This window comes from Temnothorax americanus, unplaced genomic scaffold (genome assembly GCF_048541705.1).
Source record: "Temnothorax americanus isolate GAGA-0224 unplaced genomic scaffold, ASM4854170v1 Scaffold28, whole genome shotgun sequence".
Classification (NCBI taxonomy): domain Eukaryota; kingdom Metazoa; phylum Arthropoda; class Insecta; order Hymenoptera; family Formicidae; genus Temnothorax; species Temnothorax americanus.
Genome location: NW_027509421.1, coordinates 2,656,879 through 2,682,430, shown reverse-complemented (window position 1 = coordinate 2,682,430; position 25,552 = coordinate 2,656,879). Strand labels below are relative to the sequence as shown.

The following is a 25,552-nucleotide window of genomic DNA, read 5'->3' as shown; positions in this document are numbered from 1 at the left end:
GCTTAGCACGCGCGTTCTCTTCTTTTCCGGCGATTCCCTTCCTTCTCACTACCCTTCTTCTGTTCCGAGCCCACATCTCCTTCGCACTTCCCTTCCGCGAGCGGAAGAGGCCGCGCGGGGGTGGCGGGGAAGGAGGGATGCAAGCGAGTCAAGAAAATTGGAAATCGCTGCGAAATTGCGCTGGCAGGTTGCATGCCGGGTAGTCAAGATTATCTTCGCCGCGTTATCACTGCAGGGTGTGTGTGTGTGTGTGTGTGTGTGAGAGAGAGAGAGAGAGAGAGAGAGAGAGAGAGAGAGAGAGAGAGAAAGAGAGAGAAGACGGCGGAAGAGAGCGGGAGAGTCAATAACGGCGAGCGGACATAAAATACCGAGGTGCGGAATGTGCGCGAAACGGATACACGCGCCGTTACGTGTTGTATCATACCATTGCGATATGTGGCACGTATATATGAGGAATGTACGTACACAGAGGAACGGAAAGCTGCTTGTAGGCAAGCCGAGAACCCCCGGCGCGCGTATCTTCTTCGAACAAATATCGAATTCACCGAACGGATCGTAAATATAAAAAACAACGTTGGCGCACGGGGTGGATCGGTATTTTTATGTATAACTGTGTGATTATATATTATAACTAGAAATTTATATAGTGTCTATACGTGAATCGTATTAGTTATATCGGAATCGCGAGAAGAGAGAGAAGCCGAGATAAAACCGGTGCTTTTAACACCCGTCCGCACATCAATTTCATAGTGCGCACCGATGCGTAGGGCGACGTTCACAAATCACACCGCATCTGTTGCTGCGGCTTTCGGGGGGGGAGATGCGTGTTCCTCGATGCGAGCGGTCGTATTCTCCGAGCAAATCCGGGTATATACGGGCAAATTAGATCGTGACGTCGGTTATGTAACAAATTGATGAGTGGAAAATGAAATGGGATTTATGGTCTTGCGATCGCCTGGCAGGTCGACATGGCGCGCCACATTTGCAATCGCACGGAACCCGGTGGCGCAGAAAGCATGTATAGGAATTTTCACGTAATTTCAGCATCAACGCGAATTTCAGCGGGTCAGGGAGAACAAAAAAGTATAACGAATGGGATAGGTACGTCAGTGTGAATTAGCAACTAATTGAGTTTAATAATATTTCCTCTTGATAAAAAACTAATTATCGGAATTATTCAATAATTAGTTTTTTATCGAGAGAAAATATCACCACCACAAACCGCAAAAGGAAAATGAGAAAATAATATCAAATATTATTCGATCGTGCATTTATATTTTTACACGTGAAAGATTTTAATTCCAAGGTTGCAAATTTTGTATTAAAATTAGGTAGAAAATGTGTTATTTACAGCTAATAAGATAAAACAGAATTTTATAAAATTAATGAAATGTAATAAATCGTATTAAATTATAACCATATATACGCACGATAAAATTTAAATTATATCGCACAATAAATAAGTATTTCGCGGATAACGGAAATGAAAGCGCAGTGCCTGTATATCGGAATCTAAAAAAATTACCTAGTAAAAACAATGCCAGGTAACACCGTTTTTTTGAAAGTGCTTTTAGCACATTTAAAGTTCATATCGTGGCTATATAAACTCGTGCAACAATTCTAACGAACCCATTGAATCCATATGACCATATCGGCGCGCGTACACCGAAAATGCATCTGAATGCACCTGCGGAAAAATATATCTCTGTACACGAATAAAAAAATCCGCATTTGTGTTGCATAACGATAATAAAAACCTAAGAAATCAGGAGGAATCGGTTCAATATAGTTTCATTACTTTTGAATAACAGAACGCCAGAAGATCGCTTTCTCCAGAAGTTCAAGTTTACACAAAATAAATTTAATCAGTCTGATATTTTGTATACATATATAAAATAGACAATATATTCCCGTTTGATTTTTATCGGAAAACAGATGCGGATTATTTGTGTAAAATTATAATCACTGTTACTCATCCGCTTATCTTCAAACAAGTAGAAACTTGCACATTGTTTCCTCGTAGTTTTAATTGTGCAAGTAGAAACTTGCACATTGCTTCCTCATAGTTCCTAAGTGTGCAAGTTTTTATTTTATTCGAGGTATAATTATCGGTATTTATTTGTTTTGGCTTCCTCATAGAGGAAGCTTTGTTAGCAAAGGTTCTGATTTCATACTTAACTCTTTTGGGGACTGCGTAAATAATTATATACATTCACTAAAAAATACTAAAAATACTTGTCCACTTAAAAACTAAAACAATACTTTATCGATAAAAAAAATCAGCCCGATATTATAAATATTTGAGATAGCGATTTATTTTTAATTCTATTATATTTTCCAGTCTTTTCTACCCCTATTTCATATATAATTGGTTAAAATTTGGTTGATCAGATCAAGTTTTATAAAGCTTCTATGTATGTACAAATTCTTCGAAATTTCAAATGTGTGTAATACGAGATCTGATCAATCAAATTTTAATGAATTATATATGAAATATAGGGGTAGAAAAAAAACTGGAAAATATAATAAAATTAAAAATAAATCGCTATCTCAAATATTGAGAAAGCGGCAGCGTAAAACACATTTTTCAAAAAAAGGAAAATCTGCATAAAATCTATACCGGTAGACCGATTTCAATAAAATTTGAGGAGGACATACTTTCTATAATACTCTATTTGTGTGCAAAAATTCAAACTGGTATCTAAAAAATTGTAGAAGTAGATGCGTATACAAAAATCCGTACACACACACACACACACACACATACATACATACTTCCGGACATTTTTTACTAATATGATTTTTCGACATTTTAGAACATTCTAAACCTATTTCCATCAAAATCTCGAAAAAAAATATTTTCACCATTACAAAGCTTCCTCTATGAGGAAGCAACAGATTGCATCTAGAAGCTGCAGTTGGACTTGCTTCATCTCATAGCTTCCGCAATTCGTTCACCCGATCGCATTTGACACGAATCTGTCAAAATCGCTAGATTTCGAGTTATACTTGTCTCTCGAAGCTGCTCCGGCGATCGACCAGCCAGCCTGGTCGACGCGGGTTGAAATATGATATAGTCGTTGCCCGCGCCACGCCCAGTTTATCATATTTCTTGAAGTGCATTATCATAATAGCATCGTGCATGGGATCGGTCGGTCGCCTCGTCGTTTCGCCAATGACATGCCACGTCCCAAACTGGCGCGCGCGGAGATCGATGCGACCAGCGCGCGTTGCGTCGCTTTGCCATCGCGGCCGCGACGCCTCGCCTCTCCGGCAGGAAACTTGAAACCAAACGTCTATATTTAACCCTTATGACGAGAGCTCTTTAAGGGCGGGAGAGCGCGGACTTTTTGTCGGGGCGAGATGCACATTATCTCAATAACGCGCATCATCATCAGGCTCAAATGGCAGCGATAATGATCGTGACATTTGAATGGCGATTGTGCTCTGTCGTGTGCAGCAGACAGAAGTAGTTATTAAAAATTTGTTTTTCTTCCATTCGAACGGTGAAGTGTATAAAATGAAATAAATCTACATAGCGGGAATTTAATTTACTTGCTGGGAAAATGATAAAAATAGGTATAATATTTTCTATGCGAAAAGATATATCAAAAGATATGAAAGAGAGAGATTTTCGATATACGCAGAGAAAAATGACTTGGTTTTTTATTTGCCTATTGTCTGCTGAGTTAACGTCAAACTGGTCTCAAAACGATTATAAATTTAAATATAATCTTTTCGTATAATTACAGAATATCGTTTGCCCTCTTTTTGTAAAGTACAGGGAGTTATCTGAAACTGTTATCTTGCATATTATGTAAAGTATATGGTATATGAATACTAAGATCATGCTAACAGCTTCGACTACAATATTATGTCACATAAAACTTCAACAATACTGCAACAAATATGCGCATACTAATAGTATCAATATTTAATCTCGCATAATTAGAGCGTGCTGAATGTTGCGTAAAACTTATTTATCGTTTCCGTTACGTTAGCCGGTATTCATAGTCAGATTGTATATTCAAGATCGTCTTCAAGTATCGTATATTCAAGTCTGGGCAAAGGCAGCCTTAAGACTCCATCCAGCCAATGAAATGACCGTATTAGCATCTTAAGACATTACTTAAGATGGTCTTGAAATAAGATACGACTGAGTATGAGTACCGATTATATGAATAAACACTCTTGCGAAGTCGTAGAAAATACATTTATTGATATAAAAACTTAATTGAAAACTATTTACAAAAACTTTCACGCGCGACAATTAATATCCGGATCGGCATGTAATGATAGGAAATGCATATCTTTTATTTAAAATAAGGTATTGTTTAATTTGCCAATGATAATGCGTTTTACTCGAATTAAAAATAAATAAGAAAAATTTGAATATGAAAATTTCTAATCGTTGCATTAATCTTTACTTACATGCATTCTGTTCTTATATGCATATGTACTTCTTAATTTTTAATATTATAAATTTAATATTATAAAATATTAAAAATTAAGAAGTAACGCATGCATAAAGTCGTATATAAATTATTATTATTATTAGAATATATTTAATTGTGTTTTATGTATTTGTATCATACACTTTTTTCTCTCTCCGTTTTTTGAATTTAATATAATTTATTTCATATGTATTATTGGACATTATTTGAATACAAATTAAACCCTTCTGGAAAAATTCTTTTTCATTTTATTTTACAATACATCAATTAAAAAAAACAAAAAGCATATATATAGTTATATCGGAGTCATCGTGCAATATAAGGATTAAATATACCAGCCTGTCGGGTGAGTTTACAGTGACGAAAGAGTGGATAGGGAAAGGAAAAAGGCTACATCCCTTTCCGATGCAGAGCGCGTTAGTATAAGAAAGATACACAAGGGCGATATAGAGGTATTGCAGGTGGGGATTTAATCAACTTTTCTTTTTATCTCCGTAAATCTTCGTAGACGCGGCATCTTCGCTCACGCAAATCACCTTCTCGATTTTTTATAGAGACGCTGGCAAACGCGTGTTCTTTAAAACTTACTGCTGCTTAAAATATTTTCTTTTCTCCTTCTTTTTATTATTTCGATTTTTCTGGGAACTTATATAACATACGATTATTGTGCAGGAAATTCAATTCTAATTAAATATCTTACAATAATATTGATATTAAATGCAGGAATATACACGCGTGTAGTGATATTGAACATAAATATCAAAACTCATTGAATAATATTGAGCAATGTCAAAATTAATTATGTAGTTTTCTTCGACTAAGTTTAATTTTAAGTAAAACGTAAAAAAGTTTAATTTAAAGCTTAATATTTAGTACATTTAATAAAAAAATTTTTATTATTCTGTAACAAGGGAAACTCGATAATCACAATTTTTTTAGATTTACGTTAAAAATAATTATATAAACATATTACAGTTATGAATCTAAATTAATTTTTAAAGATTCTTGTATTATATATTTACATTTTGACACAACTTTGAATAGAAAACTCACGTAATTGATTCGTGATTCATCAAGCCCATTATTAAACTCAAATATTTTTCTGTTTTCAGCAAAATCGAGTACATTCATAGACATCGATCCGAAGAAAGAGACGGCCGTGCGAGTAGGCGAGAGTTTGCAGATTCTCTGCAGCGCCCAACAACCACTTCGCGTTTGTCGCGTAGAAATTCCCGGCGAGGGTAGCATTGTGCTAAATGCGAACGAACCGTCGGAAGACGGCATCGAGTATTACGGCAATGGACTAAATAATGGCCAGTGCGGCGTCCGTATCGCTAAGGTGAAGGAAATTCACGATGGCATCTTCAAATGCTCTTTGACGGTCATAAAAGCCCGGCAAGAGTCGACTGCTTCTCTCAAGATCATTGTTGCGAGTAAGTTCACTTTCTTTCTTAATTCGACGAGATTCTAGCTCAACGAAATCGTCAGATATAGACCTGACATATCAAAATTGTAGAGAAAATGTACTTTTAAATCATATATTTTTACTAAGAAGATATACGTTCCGAAACTAAGTGCGCTTTAAGAAACTATAAACGTTATTTACAGAGATAATATATTCGTGTTTTTTCTATATGTTAAAATATCTATTATTTAAGAAAATTGTTGCTCTTATGCTTTTTTTCTCCAAATTACAAGAACAGCAACGTGTAATCATTTTTAATATTTTATCCATAAATTTTGTGATATGTTGTGTAACTTTTACTTTAATTTCATTTTTACTTAATGACATTTTAGTTTCCGATCGCATAAATGCTTTTATATATTACATATAAACTCATAACAATTAAAAACAAGTGTAATGTAAACGGAATTATATACGAAATAATAAATAAATAGGAGGTAGGATATTTTTGACAAAGAAGTTACGATGAAAAGAGAAACATTAATTAGAGCAAGAGGCAAAAAAAAGAATGCTAACGCTTGTTCCAGTCGCTCTATAGCTGTGTTCGAAAAGTAATTAATCTTCCTTAAGGAAATTGCTTACGGAGACTGAAATAAGCGCCCGGAGCAAAATTATCGTTTAAGATAAACTCGATAAAGATAAATGGCGTGATTCATGAATATCTTAGGAGAATCTGTTGTTATTTTAGCGCAGAGAAACATCATGCTGAAAAAAAGTTAAAATTAAGTTATCGCCTCAGATTCCTTCGAATAACAAAATGATAAAATATATAAATGAAATATAGAAAATGCCGTCTGTGTTGTCTTCTAATTCAATCTGATCTGATCGATATGTACAATGGCGCGGCGATCCAAAGAAATTCCCACTTTAATTTCTCAGGACCGCCCAACAACCCCGATCTTCGTACGAATCGCGGAAGTCTTGGCGGGACCCGATTCAGGAGGGGCGAAAAATTGGAAATCAGCTGCAGCGCCCTGTCTGGACGGCCAGCAGCGAATGTGTCCCTGTTTCTCGGTTAGTATATTTATATTATTTAATGCTCTAGAGAGACGTTATAACGACGATTTGCAGAAACCAAGAAAAAAAATGGTTTCAAAGAATTTAATTTAGATAATATAACCAGCTAAGACATTGAACCATTGAATAACAGATTAAAGATTGATCTTTCAAGATTAAACAATGAGAAAATTTAAAAATTTGATAAACAATATTGCAAATATAAGCAAATTTTGTAAGGTCTTTTACACATCTTTGGGTTAATAATGTATTATATTTATTAATTTTTCCTATAAAATATAAGATTGATAAATAATAAATTAACATTCTCTCTATCCATAAGATACAATTAATTATATTAAATAGAGTGTGAAATATAGATAAATGTGTAGACTACAGTATATAATAGAGATATAAGATTGTTCTTGTTCTGAATATATTTAGACGACGAACCAATTGGCGAGGACAGGAACACCTATGACACGAACATAGACGACGACTCGTTGGCAGTGCAGAACGCTTCGCGTAGTTTAGAATGGACAGATAACGGTAAAACATTAAGATGCGTAGCGAATCACATCGCCCTCGAAAAGCCCAAGGAGATGGCTGTGCAACTCGAAGTATTCTGTAAGTGTTTATAATACAAAGCAGCGGTCTCTTACTTATAGATATTTGCCCTCTTCGAAGATTCTATTTTATTTTAATCCTTTTTTATTTCATATATACTACAATTATTTTCTCATTCTGCTCTGCATTTTAGAATTTGTAATTTTCTTCAACGTTAATTTTTAATAGAATTCGTGTGTGTCTCTATATTTAATAATGGAATAACAATTTACTCGAATTAATTTATATATTAAGAAATTAGTTATTTGAATTAAGCGTTGGACGTTTTTCGTAAAAAAAAAAACTATCTTTCTTTTTAGATCCACCTCAGCCACATCCAACCTTTGAACGCTTCGGATACGTGATTGGTAGACAGGGAATCATCAATATTACCATTTATGCGCATCCTAGGCCGCGATTCACATGGCGAGTGAACGATGAAAAAATTGACGAAGGTCGTCCCGACGAGAGTAATCGATTGGAAACTTCAACCGCCGTCGATTTGGTAACTTTTTTCGTCTTTAAATAAAATGTCATTGATCAAATTATTCCACATTTTCCTTTATATATAATATATGTCTACAGAATATTAATTTTTCAAATATTTATAGTTACGTAGACTGGCCGATAAAATCTCACAGTCCAGGGATAAAAATATTCTTCTTTTGCATTATTTTCTGCTCTTTAATATTAAACATCTTTTATCTGATTTACAAAAACCAATTTCAGACAAAGAAGAACAAAAACTTTATTACGTTTATTCGCGGCAGTCCCGAATTAGAAACATCAAGAAAAGTTGTTTATTATTTTAAATCATTTTCTCCAACCAATTATATTGACGATTGATTCTTTGTTAAGAAGAAATAATCTGTAAAATTCTCTCCAAAAAATACCACTGCCCTCGATCCACATGTTTCATCGGTTTACTCTATTAATTAAAGCGATCGTCGCCGCGCGCCGCGATGTCTCGTAACGAGGCAGATAGGTGGCATTTGGCGACTCAATTCAGCGAAACGTTGAGCGGAACGCATCCGGGGACGTCGGTCGGTGATTCGTTCAGATATATATAGAGATTCGAGCCATTCCCTTCGGTGACAGAGATAAAACGTAGGGAAAAGAAACGCGCGAGCCCCCAAGAAATAATTGGCGATGAAAGGGAAGAGCAACCGGATTTGGCGGAGGCAAATGAAACAGCAGAAATCCAATATTGCGCTGTGCGACTCCGGCGGTAGCGGCGGCGGCGAGCTTCGATTTACCGTTCGCCCAGATGCATTCTCCATGCACCTGTGTGACAAGCGCGCGCGGAGTGCAGCGCCGTAATGAAATTCCATTGAATTCAGACACGGCGGAATCGATCGGACGCCGCGCGATCGCACGGAGGCCCCTCGAGCGTTCGCCGAGGGAGGCGTTTGTTCCTGATCCATTGTTTCGTCAACAAAAGGCGGTTTGTTCATCCCGTAGTTAAGGTTTAAATGGTTTTGCCGATCTTGCAACTTGCGCTTTTCAATTAGTTCGGGCCGGGCCGAACGGGCGAATGGAAGTAGAACGAATACGTTCGTCGCTCCTGGAACACACCGGCCCCGTTCTTGTCGTTCTGAATCCATTTATTAGGAGAAGAAAAAAGAATAGGGGCCCGAAAGAAGCTTCGTGAAATATTGCCGAACTTAAACTTCGAACGTTCCTTATGGATACCATTTTTAGAATCAGATCTCTGTTCTTGAGGAAATAAATCTCTTACGTTACAAAGATGCGCAAATGGTCGAAATGTTTCAAAACTTCCACTCTCTCCCCCTCTTTATTTAATTTTTTTTCTCTCGGTCTCCAACACTTATGTAAAATTGGCAAAATTTTATCGTCGGACGCCAGCTGCTCCCTTCGCGGCGGAAGGTTGCGAAAAGCTGGCTTAATTGCGAACTTTCGGACAAATAGGCGAGCGCGCGATTTGGAACGCGCGAGAGGAAGATCGAAGCGTTAATCGAGCGGCACGCGCGCGCGGCAAAAGCCGGCCGAGTGCATTCAATGACGCGGGCTATTCCGTGGGAGAGAGGGGGGGAAGAGAGATCTCAATGGCGTCCGATGATTTCGTCGGGAACTCGCGATTCGGGCTCAAACTTTCAGTGCGAACGGAAGCACACTTGCGCGAATGTAACGCTCTAGACAACGGCAGCGTGTGCCAGAACCAATAAAAGCCGCCGCCACCGGTGCCGCCAGCAACCGGCTCCGCGCTATTCGGCAACCCGGCTCCGCATCGCCGTATGAATGGCTTTCAAATAGGTTTGTGCGGGGCCCTCGCAAGTCTGCAAGCAACTTGCTGCGGATTACTGAACGGCACAAGCCGACCGAGCGAGCGCCGCGACGTGCCGCACCATCGACGAATACGAATCAGCTTCCACTCTGAAAACGCAATTACTAACGGCGAGCCGGACGAGAGGCGCGAGCACGGAAAGGCTCGGTATATACCGCTCTTTCGTTTCTATAATAGCGCCCCGAGAACAACGCTCGACGCGATATCGAGATCCGCCAAATGGATTTTTCCTCGATTAGAAAACTGCCGGGACAAAGCGAAAAATTAAGTTTAATAAAATTGATAGAATTTCCAAAAAAACAAATGCGGAATATTTCTATTGTCGCGGAAAGTATAACTGATATAAAAAATGCGACAGAAATTAAAAAGAACGAAGCTTTACAGCTTATGACGTTAAATTCATTTAACTTGAGAAGAATGAAGCTATTATAGCTTATAGCGTTCGACTACAAAATTGTGGTAATAAGAGTCTTTTTGAAATTAGATAACCTTGTTTTAAAAGTGGCGAATTTATTTATTCATCTTTCTTTGTTTCTCCCCTCGCAACGAGCGCTATAATTATCAATGTACCCCTTTTTTAATATATGGATTAGAGAGATTGCGCAAAAACTCGTAGATTAATGGCGAAAGCTCCCGAATAATTTATAGTGGACGCGAGCGCGACGACACTTTAAAGGGCTTAATTAAAGGATGTAATTAATGAGCGATGAAGCGCTCAAAATTAAGAGCACGCCGGAACCGGATCGGATTGATGTACGTCCGTTAACACAAAGCAACGTTTTACAGGGGAAAGGAGCATGGAGCGTAATTCTGACGATCGACAGCGTTCAGAAATCCGATACGGAAAAGGAGTACACGTTGGAGGCGACCAACAGCGAGGGATCGTCTGAATATCGTATCGTTTTGTCGACATCCTCAGAACCGGCGGGTAAGTTATTCGACAAATCCGATTTTTACGTAAGTTCTCTTCTATTGAAGGCGTCACACACCGTGCACCTAGTAAATACAGATCTTGTACATATCGAAAATAATTGGAGCACCACGAATACCGTGATAATTGGCGGCACAAGAATGTGTGGCGTTTCTAACAATTTGATTAATCAATTCAAGGGAATACACAATTTTTTAGCTTTTATAATATATCTTGACTCAACACCAGAGATTTCGTGAATACGGATACAATCTTTTCTATAAAGAATTTAGTAGAAATTTTTATCTGTCCTCATCTTAACAATTAAATTATTAATCGAATTTATTTGAAGTAAAATTTATTTAATTTATTAATTAAATATATATTAAAAGATCTAACTCTGTTATTTATTTACATATATAGTCACACATATTTTAAATAGAACTCGTTAAGAACCTCTTAATTGATTTTATCTGGATTATTTTGAAATTCGATTTTATTAGAAATAATAATTACGGGATATTTTTCGAATGTATGCCTTGCTCAAATTAAATTATATTCTCAAGTTTCGATATATGGTAGCAAGCGGACGATATAGGTAACACGCGAGCAATCAATGGACCACCACACGCTTTGTTCACACTTTTTTTTTCTTTCGTTGCCTGAATCAACCGACGTTCACATTTGGCTGCCCACTGATCACCCACTACATCACGATCATAATCATGTCACCGCGATCTCGCACGTAAAATCGTGGCTATCGATCGTCGTAAGTCGTAATCGCCACAAGATGATCGCCCACCGATCATATCACACACATACACACATATATATATATACACACGCGCGTCTTTGAAAATACGTTCCCATTTATGTTTATGTGCGTGTCTAACCATATCGATCCTTCACCGCATGCTCACGCAGGACCGCTCAGTAGCCTCTATGGTAAGCTCTCCGAACACATGCACGCACTAGGTAATGTCATTTTTTCAAATTACTATACGTAAGTAGTCTGTGTAGTCACGTAAACGCGCGGCGTTCCGTGCACGGGCGGTTCGACTCCGTAAAGAATATAGGGGGGGGGGGATGATCACGCCGGGAAATTAATAACCGCTATTTGGCTAAAGGCGTAATGTACGTCGATCACGAGAGAGAACACGTTGACATTGATCGAGCGACGAGTAATTTACCAATTTCCAACGGCGCACGACCGCGAAACAGTCTTGATTTCGTCAACGTGGGTCGGATCGGATCGCACGAAACGCTGCGTAATGAAATATGCGTTCATGTCGCACTATATAATTGTTATTTACTTCGGCACAAGTTGTACAAGATGTTTTACAACTTGCAATCTTTAATAATAGATTGTCTGTCGGGTTTAATTTAAAGTATTTTTCTTAGCAAAACTATATATCGAAGATAATTCACTGTTTTTATAAGATTCTAATTTGTAACATAAAAATTACGCGAAAAAATAAAATTTACTTGAAATCAATTAGAAAATACGATTTTGTTGGGATTTTTTGAAAATGATTGATTCTGACATTTTGGATAATAAAATATTAATAAAAAGATATATGAATAACTAAAATTGCGGAAAGATTTACCAATCTTTATACCCCAATATTTACCAATATTTAATAAATATTTATTTTATATAAGTATCGTCAATATATATATATATATAATATATATCAGTACCTTTTTTTTTTGGAACTAAAATATTGAAAACTTTAAAAATATAAAATAAAAAGGTCTTAAATTATCATTTATGTTAAATCGCAGAAAAATATTTTATAGCAATTGCAAATAAAGTAAGTAAGATTAAAAATTACACAAAAAATATTCTAAAAGAATCCTATAAATAATTTCTAGAATGTTATTTAGCACTTACGTATAACTCGCTTTGTTTCTGACAACATTCCGTCATTGCGGCCAAAAATTATTCGTTGCTGATGTCTTTACGCTTTAAGATGTTGATCTTTAATGTTTCATACGCGACATTCTCATCTTTTTTTACTTTTTTACTTATATCAGAATTATTCTATTAATTGTTTTCCGATCCAAGGCATTGATATGACATCAGACATCAGAGATACACAAAGAACTACGAGATAACGTGGCATCTTTTCTCTACGATTTGCAGGCGTTGATTTGGACGCTGGATCCATCATCGGTATCGTCGTGGGCGTTCTGGTGCTCGTACTCATTATTTTCCTCGTAATCTTTGCACGCGCGACCGGCCGCTGGTGCTTTGCAGGTGAGTCGATTTAGAGATGTAGATACTCGGTAAAAGAGACTCTCTCTCTCTCTCTTTAAATTATATATGCTACGTATTATATATATATATGTCAGTCTCACTATTTTTCTTTCGCGCTCCCTAACGATTTGGTTACGCGGGTACGGTCGAGAGCGCAAACACAGTAGAACCGAAAGTACCGTAAAATTTGAATAAGAGGCGTTGTTTGCGCAGAACGAGTAACTTCTTGGAATAAACGCGAGCCCATTAAAGTTATTGGGATTGTATACAGCCAATTATACGAAAGATGAGTTGGGAAAGACGAGTAGCAAAGCTTAAAAGAGGTGAATCTTTTTGATAGTAAATAACTTGCTCCGTTTCCACTTTTTTTTTTACATATTTTCCACTTTCTAACTCCTGAATAAATTTATAAAGATAATAATAGAAAAAAATAGGTCAATAAAAAATAATACTAAACGAAAAATTCATAATACGTTGCACCGAATTAAGTATGTCAAAATTTAAGTGTAATAAAATCACCAGATGCGATAGGTAGAAATAAAAAGTTACCGTAGTTTATTCACGACTACAGCTTTAGTGTTAGTCTTAATCTTAATTTATTTGACAAATGTGACAAACGTGCAATAAAAGCTCTTCGTTTGTCTCACGTAATTCACGAGGAAAATGTCTGAAACTTCACACGTATGATATCCATTAGTGGGTATAGTATGTACAAATAACAAGGATAAAATTCATCTATCCGAAGATGTTTGAGGAATATATAATATATATTGGAAACAGAAGGAAATGAAATAATGCTCGACGTAAAATTTGAAATGCGATGCAACGACTTATATAGATATGTCACTTTCTTGTTGTGATTGTTGTTGTCGCTGTTGCTGTTACTTTATTACCACATAGTTCATTACTATTGTTTCCGTTAACGTTGGCGTTACGATCGCGTGGATCGCAAATGTCTGCAGTATGCGATTAGCCTAAACGCGAGGTAATTATCACAGCGGTAGCACAGTATGCGCGTGCAGTAGAAACGTACGTATACTGGGTTTAATTAGTACGCTCCGAAGCAACTGTAATGCTCTGTTTACCCCCCGCCCCCCCCCGTGTATACCTTAATATATATTATATATAAGTAACATATATATATATATATATTATACATATGTGTATAAATATTACTTTTATATCTGAACGTGTACAAATGTCTTATGTGTTGTGCCGCTACGCCGATATAGGACAGCATGCGAGTCGGGCCAAGTAAAGAATACGGAGATACGCCAACGATTACCTTACGATTCCGTACTCTAGGCATGACACTGTCCAGGGGTAAGTCACCTCAGGCAGGGCGAAACAACCTTCTCTCCCCCCCCCCCGCTCCACCCAACCCCCCAGTCTCAATTCTTTGAAACAATGCTCGTTCTCGTTCATCATCGACCCGTCCGCTCGCTCTCGTCACCTCTTTTTCGCCGCGATCATTTTTATCACGACACACCCTCTCTCACGTTCTCTCGCGCCATCACCTTCAGCGCCCGAATTATCGACGACCACGACCCGTCTACTCGTTTGAGTGGTGGAGACCCGCCCCCCTTCAAATTTAATACACTTTTCGCTCTCTCCTGCTCTCTCTCTCTCTCTCTCTCTCTCTCTCTCTCTCTCTCTCTCTCTCTCTCTCTCTCGTCTCGCAAGACCCCCCGACGTGTTCTCAAATTTTTACGCCGCACCATCATTTTTATTTGGCACCGTGTGTCGATACCGAAACGTTTTATCGATTTATGGCTTGCGTTTTATATCGCCCGATAAATATCCCGTTTCCATCCGATTAATCGATCGCGCCTCCGGGAGCTGCATTCTCGCTTTCGTTGGCCGAGTTCGAGGCTGCGACGCGCACGAGATTTTTGCCCGTTTCTTCTCCTCCGCATGGTTTTACGGCTATTTTGGCATGGAATATCGCAAACTGCTATCTTGCCTATGTTTAAAAAGTGGAGACTTAAAAAGACATGTGCGATAAATATGATACCCCAGTGAGCCAGAGAAAGGAATATTTTTCACGAGGATATATTTTCATACGAAAGACGCTTTCGTATGAAAAATGATCGAAGCCAATTTAGCGCTTGGCAGTTTCAAGAATTCACTTTTTTCAACGAGAAATATTTGGAGTTCTGTATTATATTCTCCCTTACTATTTTAGTAAGGCCCAATTTACGGCTCAATTTACGGCCTGGCGAGCGAAATAATATATCAATATATTGCGCGTATTCACAGTATCGAGGATTCCGGCGAAAACCGCGAAGACCGCAGAGTTTAAGAGCGGGACTTTTTACGGTCAGCACTATTTCAGGCAATTAAAAATATATTCGGACGATTAAAATCATGTTCTCCCGATATTTCATCCCCGCGTTATTATTTCATAGGAATGCATTTAAATATTCCGATGAGCCCTGAACTGCTGAATAAATTCGCGACATTCGGATATTTCCACGTATTTCCATGAATTGACCCTCCGTTTCGCGTATTGATAAACGAAGTATTGATAATCGAAACGCGATGACGATCAAAGTCTGGAATAATAGTCATTCTGCGATTATACAATTTATTTAATTCTTTTATGAAATATATATGGAGAAAGTATATTTAAACAAATTTAGTATAAAAGTCCACGTATGTGCCATATTTTCCTTTTTCCTTTTTACAGCGCAACAAAACTATTTTCGGCTATGACTTACTTCCGTCATCGATATCGAATCGATGGCTAATATTCCTTACCCGAATCTTATTTGATACACAGTCACGTCATCGACCCTCATCTGCATGTCAATAGTATATCTGCTCCATAGCTAATTAACGATAATTTAAGCATATTTATTGCAACGTGTTTACAATTATCTTGTACGTCTCTCATGCGAGCCTTATATCCTGATGTTTACCCTACGTGATTTTGTTAGCATGTTATCGGTTTATAATCGCTTACATTAATTGCTTACATTACAAGACTCTGTATTACGAAATTGTTAATAACAATCGACACGTATTATTATTTATTTTTGCACTTTGCGGACAGTAAACCGCCCGCAAAATCTGTGCGGTTCACAATATAAAGCTGTATATATAGAGTATGATTTTTTTATCGAGTCGATATACCGTTCGAGAAAATCAAGTGATGCGAACACGCTGCAAGAGCCGCTGAACGAGAACACATATGATAGCGTTTCTTCCTTTCCTCTTTTCTTTCTCGCAACAAGCAACGACGAGCAATCGGCAAAGGCAAGTGTGGTGAAATTGTCCTGAGCAGAAACGACCGGCCCGCCCGGTATATCAATTATATTTTCGCGTGCTTTCTGACACCGCTCTCTCGTCGCCGTTTTAGCGTCTTTTTTGGTTACAACGGAGACTACGATTTTTCCCTCTTTCTGGATTCTGATCGTACAAAGCATGTTTGTCACCTGAGAAACCAACCCCTCGCTGTTTATCTACATTCCCCCTCAAGCGCAGACTGAGTGATCCTTTGCTATATATACTTGCATAATTAGCGTTGAGAGGCGACGATATACAGTCTACTCGAAATTTATCTTGCTTGGATCGAGATTTGTGTTAATGCGATTGACCATGCCTGTGGATGTTATGACAATATACATTTTTGTTTTGCAAACAGTCGTTAACTCGTACTTTCCATATATGTAACGCACGAGCGATGCAAATTGAATGTCTCATCTCAGTAGCAAATAGATAATTAGATACAGAGTAATGCCTTTTTACGTGTCGGGCACATGACATTTACACCGTACACACTCGATACGCATTTCGATGTATGTACCTTCGGGTATACGCGCTGTCGCGTTGATGAATAACGCAACGGACGCAAACGCGGCGTGATAACTGTGCCTCGTGCAGTTGCGTCACGAGTTGTTACGTTAATCGCGCGATGAATATTAGATGCTTTCGCGTTGAGCGCGCCATTAAGTGCTTTACTCGGTAGAAAAGTACGGACGGACACACGTGATAATCTTTGATAATCGAAAATTTTCAATTTTCTCGTTCAATTAGGATAACGGACATCGCTAAAAATTTGTTGATACGCGAATTGAACGTTAAAGATTGATGCCTCGAGCTTTCCATCTTGCAGCCTCGCGTAGTAAACTGCATCGATCGAGATATTTTACGGCGGGATATAAATTACGATTTGCAGGAACAAAATATTCGCTTTAGGAAATACATGCGAGAAAGACGTCGCGCGACAGACACCGCGGACAATATCGATTCGTTGACATGATAAACGGCGCTCGATCGTCGACGCGAAAGGGCGATCTCGCAAAAGCGTTCGCGGGAGAAAAGAAAAAAAATAGGGAAAAAAGAGGAGAAAAAGATATAGAGTACCCACACACGCACATTTGCCTTGACCGATCGTGGCGTTGCTTGTTGCAGCGAGGCGTCGCGGCGACGAGGAGGCTGCGGGTGACGTCGGCGCCGGAAGCGAGGCGCACATCACGCCCGGCGACGAGGACGACGAGGAACAGGAGGACCCGCGTATCATCGACGAGAAGGTGCCGCAGGGTGGCCAAGAGAATCCGATACACACGAGCACCGAGTACGTGAACGGCCGTACGGACGTCAAAGACACCAAGAAGGACGAGAAGACGGACACGCCCGTTTAAGAGAGGAGAAAAACAGAAAAGAAAAAAGACAAGAGAAGGGACGCATTCCTCTTGCCTCGTTTCCTCCCTCTCTCTCTCTCTCTCTTTGTCTATCTCTCCATCTCTCTTTACCTTTTCTTTCCTTCGTACGGGAAAACCGAGCTGTCGCACCTTACCACACGCCACGCCGGACTTTAGCAGTAACGACCCAAGTTTCTCCCTCCGGTGATTTCCGTTTTTACATCGCAAAACGCGCGGACACTTCTGTTAAGCGTCCCGCGATCGGAAAGTGATCGTCGTGGAGCGAATATAGCCGCGGCGCGAGTATATACTAGCCACTTGCTTACTTGTTCCCATTCTCACGCGAGCAAGACAGAATAATTTTTAACCCTCTCGTTCTCCGTCTGTAGAGCCGGAAGAGCGTATTAAGAGATTACGCGCGATGTAAGAGTATACATAAACTAGAGACTTATTATATAAAAATTTTCCCGTAAAACGACGGCTTCGTCGTGCAATTGACTTGTTTGAATGTGATTCTCTGAAATGCCTAGGGTAAATTGTATAACGGTGGATTTAGAAAAGGAGATTAAGAGATTATATAAGAGAAAGAAAAGAAGAAAATATATTATATGAAATTAAAAGAAATATATATATAAGACAAGGTGTATTCTATTGTATTACTGTATTAATAATCGATACACATATAAGTATAAAAGTGGTTTTCAAATGTAAAGGTAATTTGGAGATGAGAGGGTTAAAAAGCAGTACGCATTGCCTATCTTGACAATGCTCTCTACAAGTTGTTGATATTTAATATACTTATTTTAACGATTGAGAAAAAGTATTTAAAGCTGTAGGAGACCTTTTATAACAAACGACGATGATGAAGACGATAAACTTTAAACATTATTTTCCCATAAATTTTTTCAGTTTCTTCTTTTACCATACGTTAACTTTTCTTTCTTAGAAGCTGCAGCGAAGAAGACTGAACTCTTTAATTCTCAATTCTCACTTGTAATCCCGGTAATCCCAAATTTTCTATTGTCGATACACTTGCCTTTCAACCTGCGAACGCCTTTGCAACGTACGAGATAGTCATTTTATTAAATATAAAACGATCGCGAAAACTATAGCCACTTGTAAATCTGTGCGCGCGTCAAATCGATCGACAGCGAGAGAATGGTTTTCTAAATTTCCAATTGGGAAACGAATTCTGTTTTTAATCGTGCGTCGTCTTCTCATTTTCTCTGACGGCACCTGGTTAGGCCTTCGAGTAAGACCGTAAGTGTTCGCGTTCGAGGAAGCTTGGTTCTCGATCCGTCGATATATTCGGCTATGATGTTCCGAATCTCCTTTATTCAACCGTCAGTAACAACAAAATTGTCTGGCGAATCCGATTTTTGTGTCCTTCTTTTTATGATCTATGCGTATTGCGTATTAACAAAATCACAAAATGATGCGACACGTGATTTTGCTGATACGCGTACACGCGCGCATAATTTTTGATTCCTTATTTTGCTGGTATCTGATGTTAAGATTTCAAGAACTGAAGTCGACTATTACTCTGATCGATTGTATCGATTATATATAATTTCGATTATAAATTATTCGTTTTATATAAGATATTTTATATAAATTTTATACTAATTTTATACATTAATATTTTATACAAAATATTTATTTTAAAAAACTAGAGCGTGGATCTGATGTGAATCTTGAATTTTTCCTTTTTTTTTTACGGATCTGTAAGTGTCGAGATATACGGAATGGCGATCGAAAGATTTTCGCCGCGATTTAGTCGCCACTGGACGCATGTGATTTTTCATGCTGGACATTAGCGATAATTATGAAGTAGCTATAACAAATTTCGCGAGGACGCGCCGTCCTCGGGTCACGATAGGCACTCACGATAACCGGAACAAATCAAATTGCGCAGCCGAGCGAACTTTTTATAAATATAACAACAATAAATAATGACACAACACGCGTACACACATACACATTTGTTACAGACGACGAAACATTACGCATACGCACGTACGCATCCAATTCGGCAAATACTTGCACGTGTATACCGAATGATTTGACAGACGCTGTAATCTTGTCTGTAAAGAAAGCGAGGTGTTCTATTTCTGTCCGTAATCCATCGTCAATTCCCAGAATCTTTGAATTTTAAAATTAATTTTTAACGAAAACGGGGAATTATTACTTGTTACATTGTTTAAATTAAATGGAGTTAATAATCAAAGTAAAATTTGTTTACAGTAAAATAAAAAGTTTTAATTAAAAAAAATAAAATTAAAAAACTAAAGTCTAAAGTCTCTCTCTAAAATCTAATCTTAAATACAAAAATTTTGTTTGGTCAGATAATCCTATATTAGAATGTTTGTCTCCTATTTTTATCCTGAAAATCTACCATTGATATTCAATTTGACAGAGATAAAGACACTTTTAAAGCTTCTTAGCGACATATTCGTGCATTAAATAACACGTATGTGCGTATTACTGTCGCTAAGGTGAAAGAACCACATTCCTTAAGATATTCCGAATTCACTAGAAATGTTTTCATAAACGTGAATTTTTGTAGGAAACGTATAATACTGCGTGATCACACATCTTTCCGTTCTATTGCGACATGCAATAACATGTTTTCGATGATGATTTCCGAGAACGGTCGAATTTCGATGAAATGATTTTTTTATCTCAACGCACTCTGATCTTAGAGCTACGAAATTTTGACCACGAGATATTACGAATCAAAGATCTCCAAATTTTTACATATATACGACGAAAGCAAATCGAACAATAGGAACAATCGCGAGACACGTGAGAAAATTAGATCGCGAAAATCGAGATCGAATGTGTGATCGTGTCTTTATATTGTCCTACAGAACTGTTATTGTCCAGTGTCTTTTGTACTGTAAAGTTTTTATGAATATTGTAACATTCCTGGCGTTTTACTGTTGTGCTTTACTTTTTGGGATTACACGTGTACACGTGTGGTGGTGTGATGTGATCCCCAAATGTACCATCCGCGACTCGAATGGTGATTCCATCCGAGTACGTGCCCTCAATTTCGACTGTTGCGATGGTAGCTCGATCGGCCGATAAGTGCGACGAGTATTTTTCCGGAATTTGTTTATAAACTTACAATTAGTCGGCACGGCGCTCGCTAGAAAGCGCGTTAGCTAATTAGTGTGGTGCCGGGTTGCCATCTCGATATAGAGGCACACGCGGCCACCACAACTTAAATGCATTTTATCAGCGAGATATCTTTTTGCAAGTTATATACACATATACACATAGAGAGCAATAAGATCATTGCGCGAGTATACAGAATGTTGCGTGAATTCTTAAACAGGAATGCATCTAATGTTACATCTAATTCCAACGACATTGTTCAGGAGAAGTCTATCGATTTGTCCAAAAAAAAACGTGAATCTCAAATGAATCTCAAAAATACACATTTGAACTTTTAATTTATGCTCTATTAGAAAATTGGACTTTTCTTGCTATTTAGTTTCATTTCCTGTTTTCCTGAAATTTACGAAACATTCTGTACATATAATTACAGTGAAACGTTTAACAACGTTTCGATTATTGCGACTTTATAAGATGCGAATTCCACTTACTATTAGAGAGAATCTCATTTGCGAAACGAATTATATGTAATAATTATTGCGTTTTATATATAAAAAGTGTGATTTTATATGCGGCATTTAAATACGAAGGATGCATTCGAATCCGACCGTGGATCATACGATTGACGGATATAATCGAGCCAATAAGATTTATATATGATATTCTTACGATATATACGATAAAACAAATTATATATCCCTCCATGCGTCACTAGACAGTATTATATGTATATCAACACCGACAGTCTCCGTTTGACGTAATTTTTCATTCTACAATATTTTCTACAATACATGTATACGGCTATTTGTAAGAGCGGCATTTGTGGTTACGTAAATAACTGCAGAATTTTTATATGAAAAAAGACATATTTTTTAGTTACTCAGTAAATTTAACTTTTTTTTTTCAACAACACACAACCTATGTTGGATGGCAAGTATAATTAATGCGCTGTGTATACAAATTGAATCGTATCTAGGGGAATTATATGAGTTTTATAACAATTGTGATAATCAAATTTTCGAAGCTTGTTATATTAAAAAATTTGTGCGATAGATGTTTCACGGTGCGATTCCACTTTCATGTTAAATATGTCAGCGGTACGTTAAATATATTTTTCATCCAACGATATTTACATCCTGCGGAATTATTGATAGGTTTGCATCGAGCTTTTGAAGCGGTAGATTTCGGCGAGAATTAAAATTGTGATAGAATTACGTTCTGAATAATTTCGAAAAATTCCTGGCAGATTGAGCTCTCAATATTTGTAAACGAACAAAAATATTTTACTATTCTAACATTAAATCGAGTTTAATTTAATACAGTTTTATTTTTAGTTATCGAGATATTTAACGTTAAGAAATACGAACTTTCATCAAGTATGATAATTCTCCGCCGCTTTTATCCTCATTCGTAGAAGAGAATATGCTCTTATTTCGATGCAAACCTCACGGAGACATTCTATACGCATTTACCGGAAATACTTTCTGCGGCGCATCAATAACGTTACGAAAGGAAGGTAAATTCTTATTGTTTCCTTCGACAATAAGTGTTGTTTGTACTTTTGTACAGGTGACTTTTCCTCAGCTAATCACCAAACGCAATCGTGCAATTTTAAATGAGGTACTCACACATATTTACACACACACACACACACACACACACAATACATAACGTAGGTCTCGTCGGCATCGCGTAAAAAAGAAAATCGAATAAGAACCATCGATTCATACATTTCCGAATTCTGCACGTACGCTCCTCCGCTGTTTCTTTTTTTTCGCCCGGATGCGCGTTCGTGTGTTTTCACTTATACAAGAAAAGAACCGTGCTGAGACCGACACGGGATCATCGAGATTCTCGTCAGAGATATGATACGATTATTAAGCAGAATATTGATAAAGAATTGATCGAATTTCGTTTGGAAGGAGAAACGCCGGTGCAACTTGTCGGTCGACGGTCGAATCTCTACTGCGTGTTGTACATACTCTAAATAATATAAATATAGAGATATAAATATAAATATAAATAAAGATATATAAATATAAATATATATTATAAATATAACGGTACGAGAGTCGCGAATAAAGACGGTATTATATATTCTGCGTCGGGGGTACTTGGCTTGCAACTCGTGAAACGCCGATCGAGTTTAAGTGACACACTTATATCCGCGCTTGCACTCCAATTGCCGGGTCGACCTGTCGTTATTATCCGTGAAACTTTTTCAGGGTGAAAGATATTATCGGCGGAGGGGGGAGGGGGCAGAAAATGTGTGAGATTTACTTAACGGGAGTTGATAGAACATTTTTTCCGAAAAGGACGACGCGCGCGCGCGCGCGGGATAGACGCGATAATGATACGTCAGTATTTTGTAACTGGGACGACCGACGTCATTTTTACGCGTCGCGTTCTATATACGAGGGTACAAGCTTTTCCCTTAATACGGCTCGCGTAGTAAAACGAGGGAAATGTTACGCGTTCAGTTATAGGGCATTTATCCTTCCGCCTCTCTCTCTCTCGCGTGCCCTACTCAGCCGTAAGCTCGTCCCTTTATTTCCCTTTCCCGTCTATATTTCTCCGTAATATATATATATATATATATATAGCAAAAGTTTCTTCCGCTATTTCCGCTCTCTCCGCTTTCCAGCGATATTGGAAGCGAAGGGAGGAAAGTGTCGTAAGATACCGTATAGGAGAATGACGTCGGTTGTTGCACTTGCGAGTTACTGGACATACCGCGGCTACATTGCCAACGGGGGCGGGCCCCGTTCGCGAGGGTACGTTGGTTCGCGCCGTCACACAGAGGCTGCCTCGCATCAGTTTTCACCCCGAGTATATCGAGATTTGTGTTAGTATATATAATATATAATATATAGTATAAATATATATGTGTATAATTTATGCATTATATATGTATAATCACGGTAATATATATTATGTATACTAATGTCAGTATGTTAAATATAATAGAGCCTAAAAGAGAAAAACGGGGAAAGGGGAAAATTGTGCGTTTACCTAAAAAAAAAGACATGGATGGAGGAAGATATCTGGATATCTTTACGCATCGCGACGATCTTGTTGTAGCGAGTGCGAACGCAAGAGCGAGCACTAGGGCGACCCGAATTTTTTATATTATACATAATAAGTAATGTATGTGGTCACACATCCGATTTTTAAATGTTTTACAATATTCCGATAAAAGCGAGAGGTCACGTGTCGTTTCCCGAAAAAGGAACGACGCGAGGAGAGAACTGATCGAAAACTGATGAATGTTCAATTTTTCCGTCTTAGGCTAGGCTATATACACGAAATCCTCACTATCGGAAAATAATACGCGCGTGAATAAACGACTCTGTCGAGACTCTTTCTCGAGTTTATCGGAAACTTTTACTAATTGAAAGTCGCTCTCAGCACATAAAACTCTTAAGCAAATAGTAACAGTCTAATTGGAGACTAATTAAACGATTATTAGGAGAATAATTTTTTTAACCAGCGAAACAGAGATTGTCGTAAAGATCTTGCCAGATTTGTTCTAAAATAAACTTCGAATTTAGTGAACTCGAGTGTTGAAAGCCTTTCATTGCAGTTTAATCTCTATCAGGACAAGAATAACTTATTCTTTTACCCAATTTTAGTTTTGTCTGTGAGTTGTTTTGATTGTGAGCTGTTCTACATTTCAATCAGTCGCTGTTACTTAAACTTACATAAGGCCACGATGACAAGTGTTTCAATAAAACTCACGAGATTAGATAAAAGCTCGAAACAGATCCGGAAGTATGTATAGCGAGAACAACGTCGAAGAACACTGCCAAAAATACAGATACATAGAATTATTTGTCATACTTACAAAATGCCATAAGAGAAAAATGTCACGTACAATCTTCACTCTTAATCTATAAGTTACGAATCTGAAAACGATAAGAACGATTACTTGTGAACCGTAATACACTCGCTTACATAAAATTATCGGTGTTTACAAAATGCGTTAGTAACATGCAAGTATCGTCGTAGACTGCGACTCGTTCCGATTTATGGCGCTGTTTATCACATTTATTCCGATCGAGAGATCGTTAAACATAATCTTGTCGTCGGTATAATGCGAAGAACAGAAAGGAGACGCGAAATTATTTATACACGTGAATCCACTTGCGTACAAATCTCCCGATAAATTTTAATACGTTTCATTGATATTGATACATTTAGTGCGTAATTCTCACTCCCCTTACAAAAAAGTATTACTGACTAAATACTTAAAATCTCAGTGATTTAATACTGTCAATATTTATTTGGGAAATACTGGGAAAATACTGGTAGTGATAAATATTATAGGTAGTGATTAATACTACACAGAACTACTGGTGCTTAGTATTGAATTACCTACCGATATTTCGATTTCCGATATATTTACCCGACATAAAAAAAAATTATTTTTTTTTCAAAATTTTATTACTATTTTATAACTAAATTTGTTTCTTAAGATGCAGTCTATAATTATAAATATTTTCTCGTATTTAAAAAACACACTTACCTTGGTGGGATCGAACTCGGGACCTCTGGATCGTGAGCCAACTGCCTTACGTGGTAGACTACTTCTTAATTTGATGTAAGTGTTATATATAGTCTACATGTGTCATAACCAGCACAAATATATAATTTTTCAAAAATCATCTTAAGAAACAAATTCAGTTTAAAAAGAGTAATAAAATTTTGAATTGGATATTAAAATGATATCTTCAGTACTATTTCAAAACTTAATTGTACACTTTTATCACGACGAATTAGTACAGACCTTC

The 25,552-nt window shown here is 37.6% G+C and overlaps 1 protein-coding gene across 5 annotated transcripts in view; it reads left to right on the top strand.

Annotated features, from left to right (window-relative positions):
- Positions 1–25,552, top strand: part of Fas3 (fasciclin 3) — a 131,677-nt gene that overhangs the window by 97,988 nt on the left and 8,137 nt on the right. For 2 of the 5 annotated variants that reach the window (XM_077409944.1, XM_077409941.1), the window contains exons 2-8: positions 5,567–5,887; positions 6,799–6,933; positions 7,360–7,542; positions 7,842–8,026; positions 10,613–10,754; positions 11,661–11,711; positions 12,883–12,996. In XM_077409944.1, the coding sequence (XP_077266070.1) occupies positions 5,567–5,887; positions 6,799–6,933; positions 7,360–7,542; positions 7,842–8,026; positions 10,613–10,754; positions 11,661–11,711; positions 12,883–12,996 (1,131 nt within the window). Of the gene's footprint in view, positions 1–5,566; positions 5,888–6,798; positions 6,934–7,359; positions 7,543–7,841; positions 8,027–10,612; positions 10,755–11,660; positions 11,712–12,882; positions 12,997–17,412; positions 24,144–25,552 lie in introns of those variants that run through there. The other 3 variants (XM_077409945.1, XM_077409946.1, XM_077409942.1) reach the window with 3 other exon arrangements.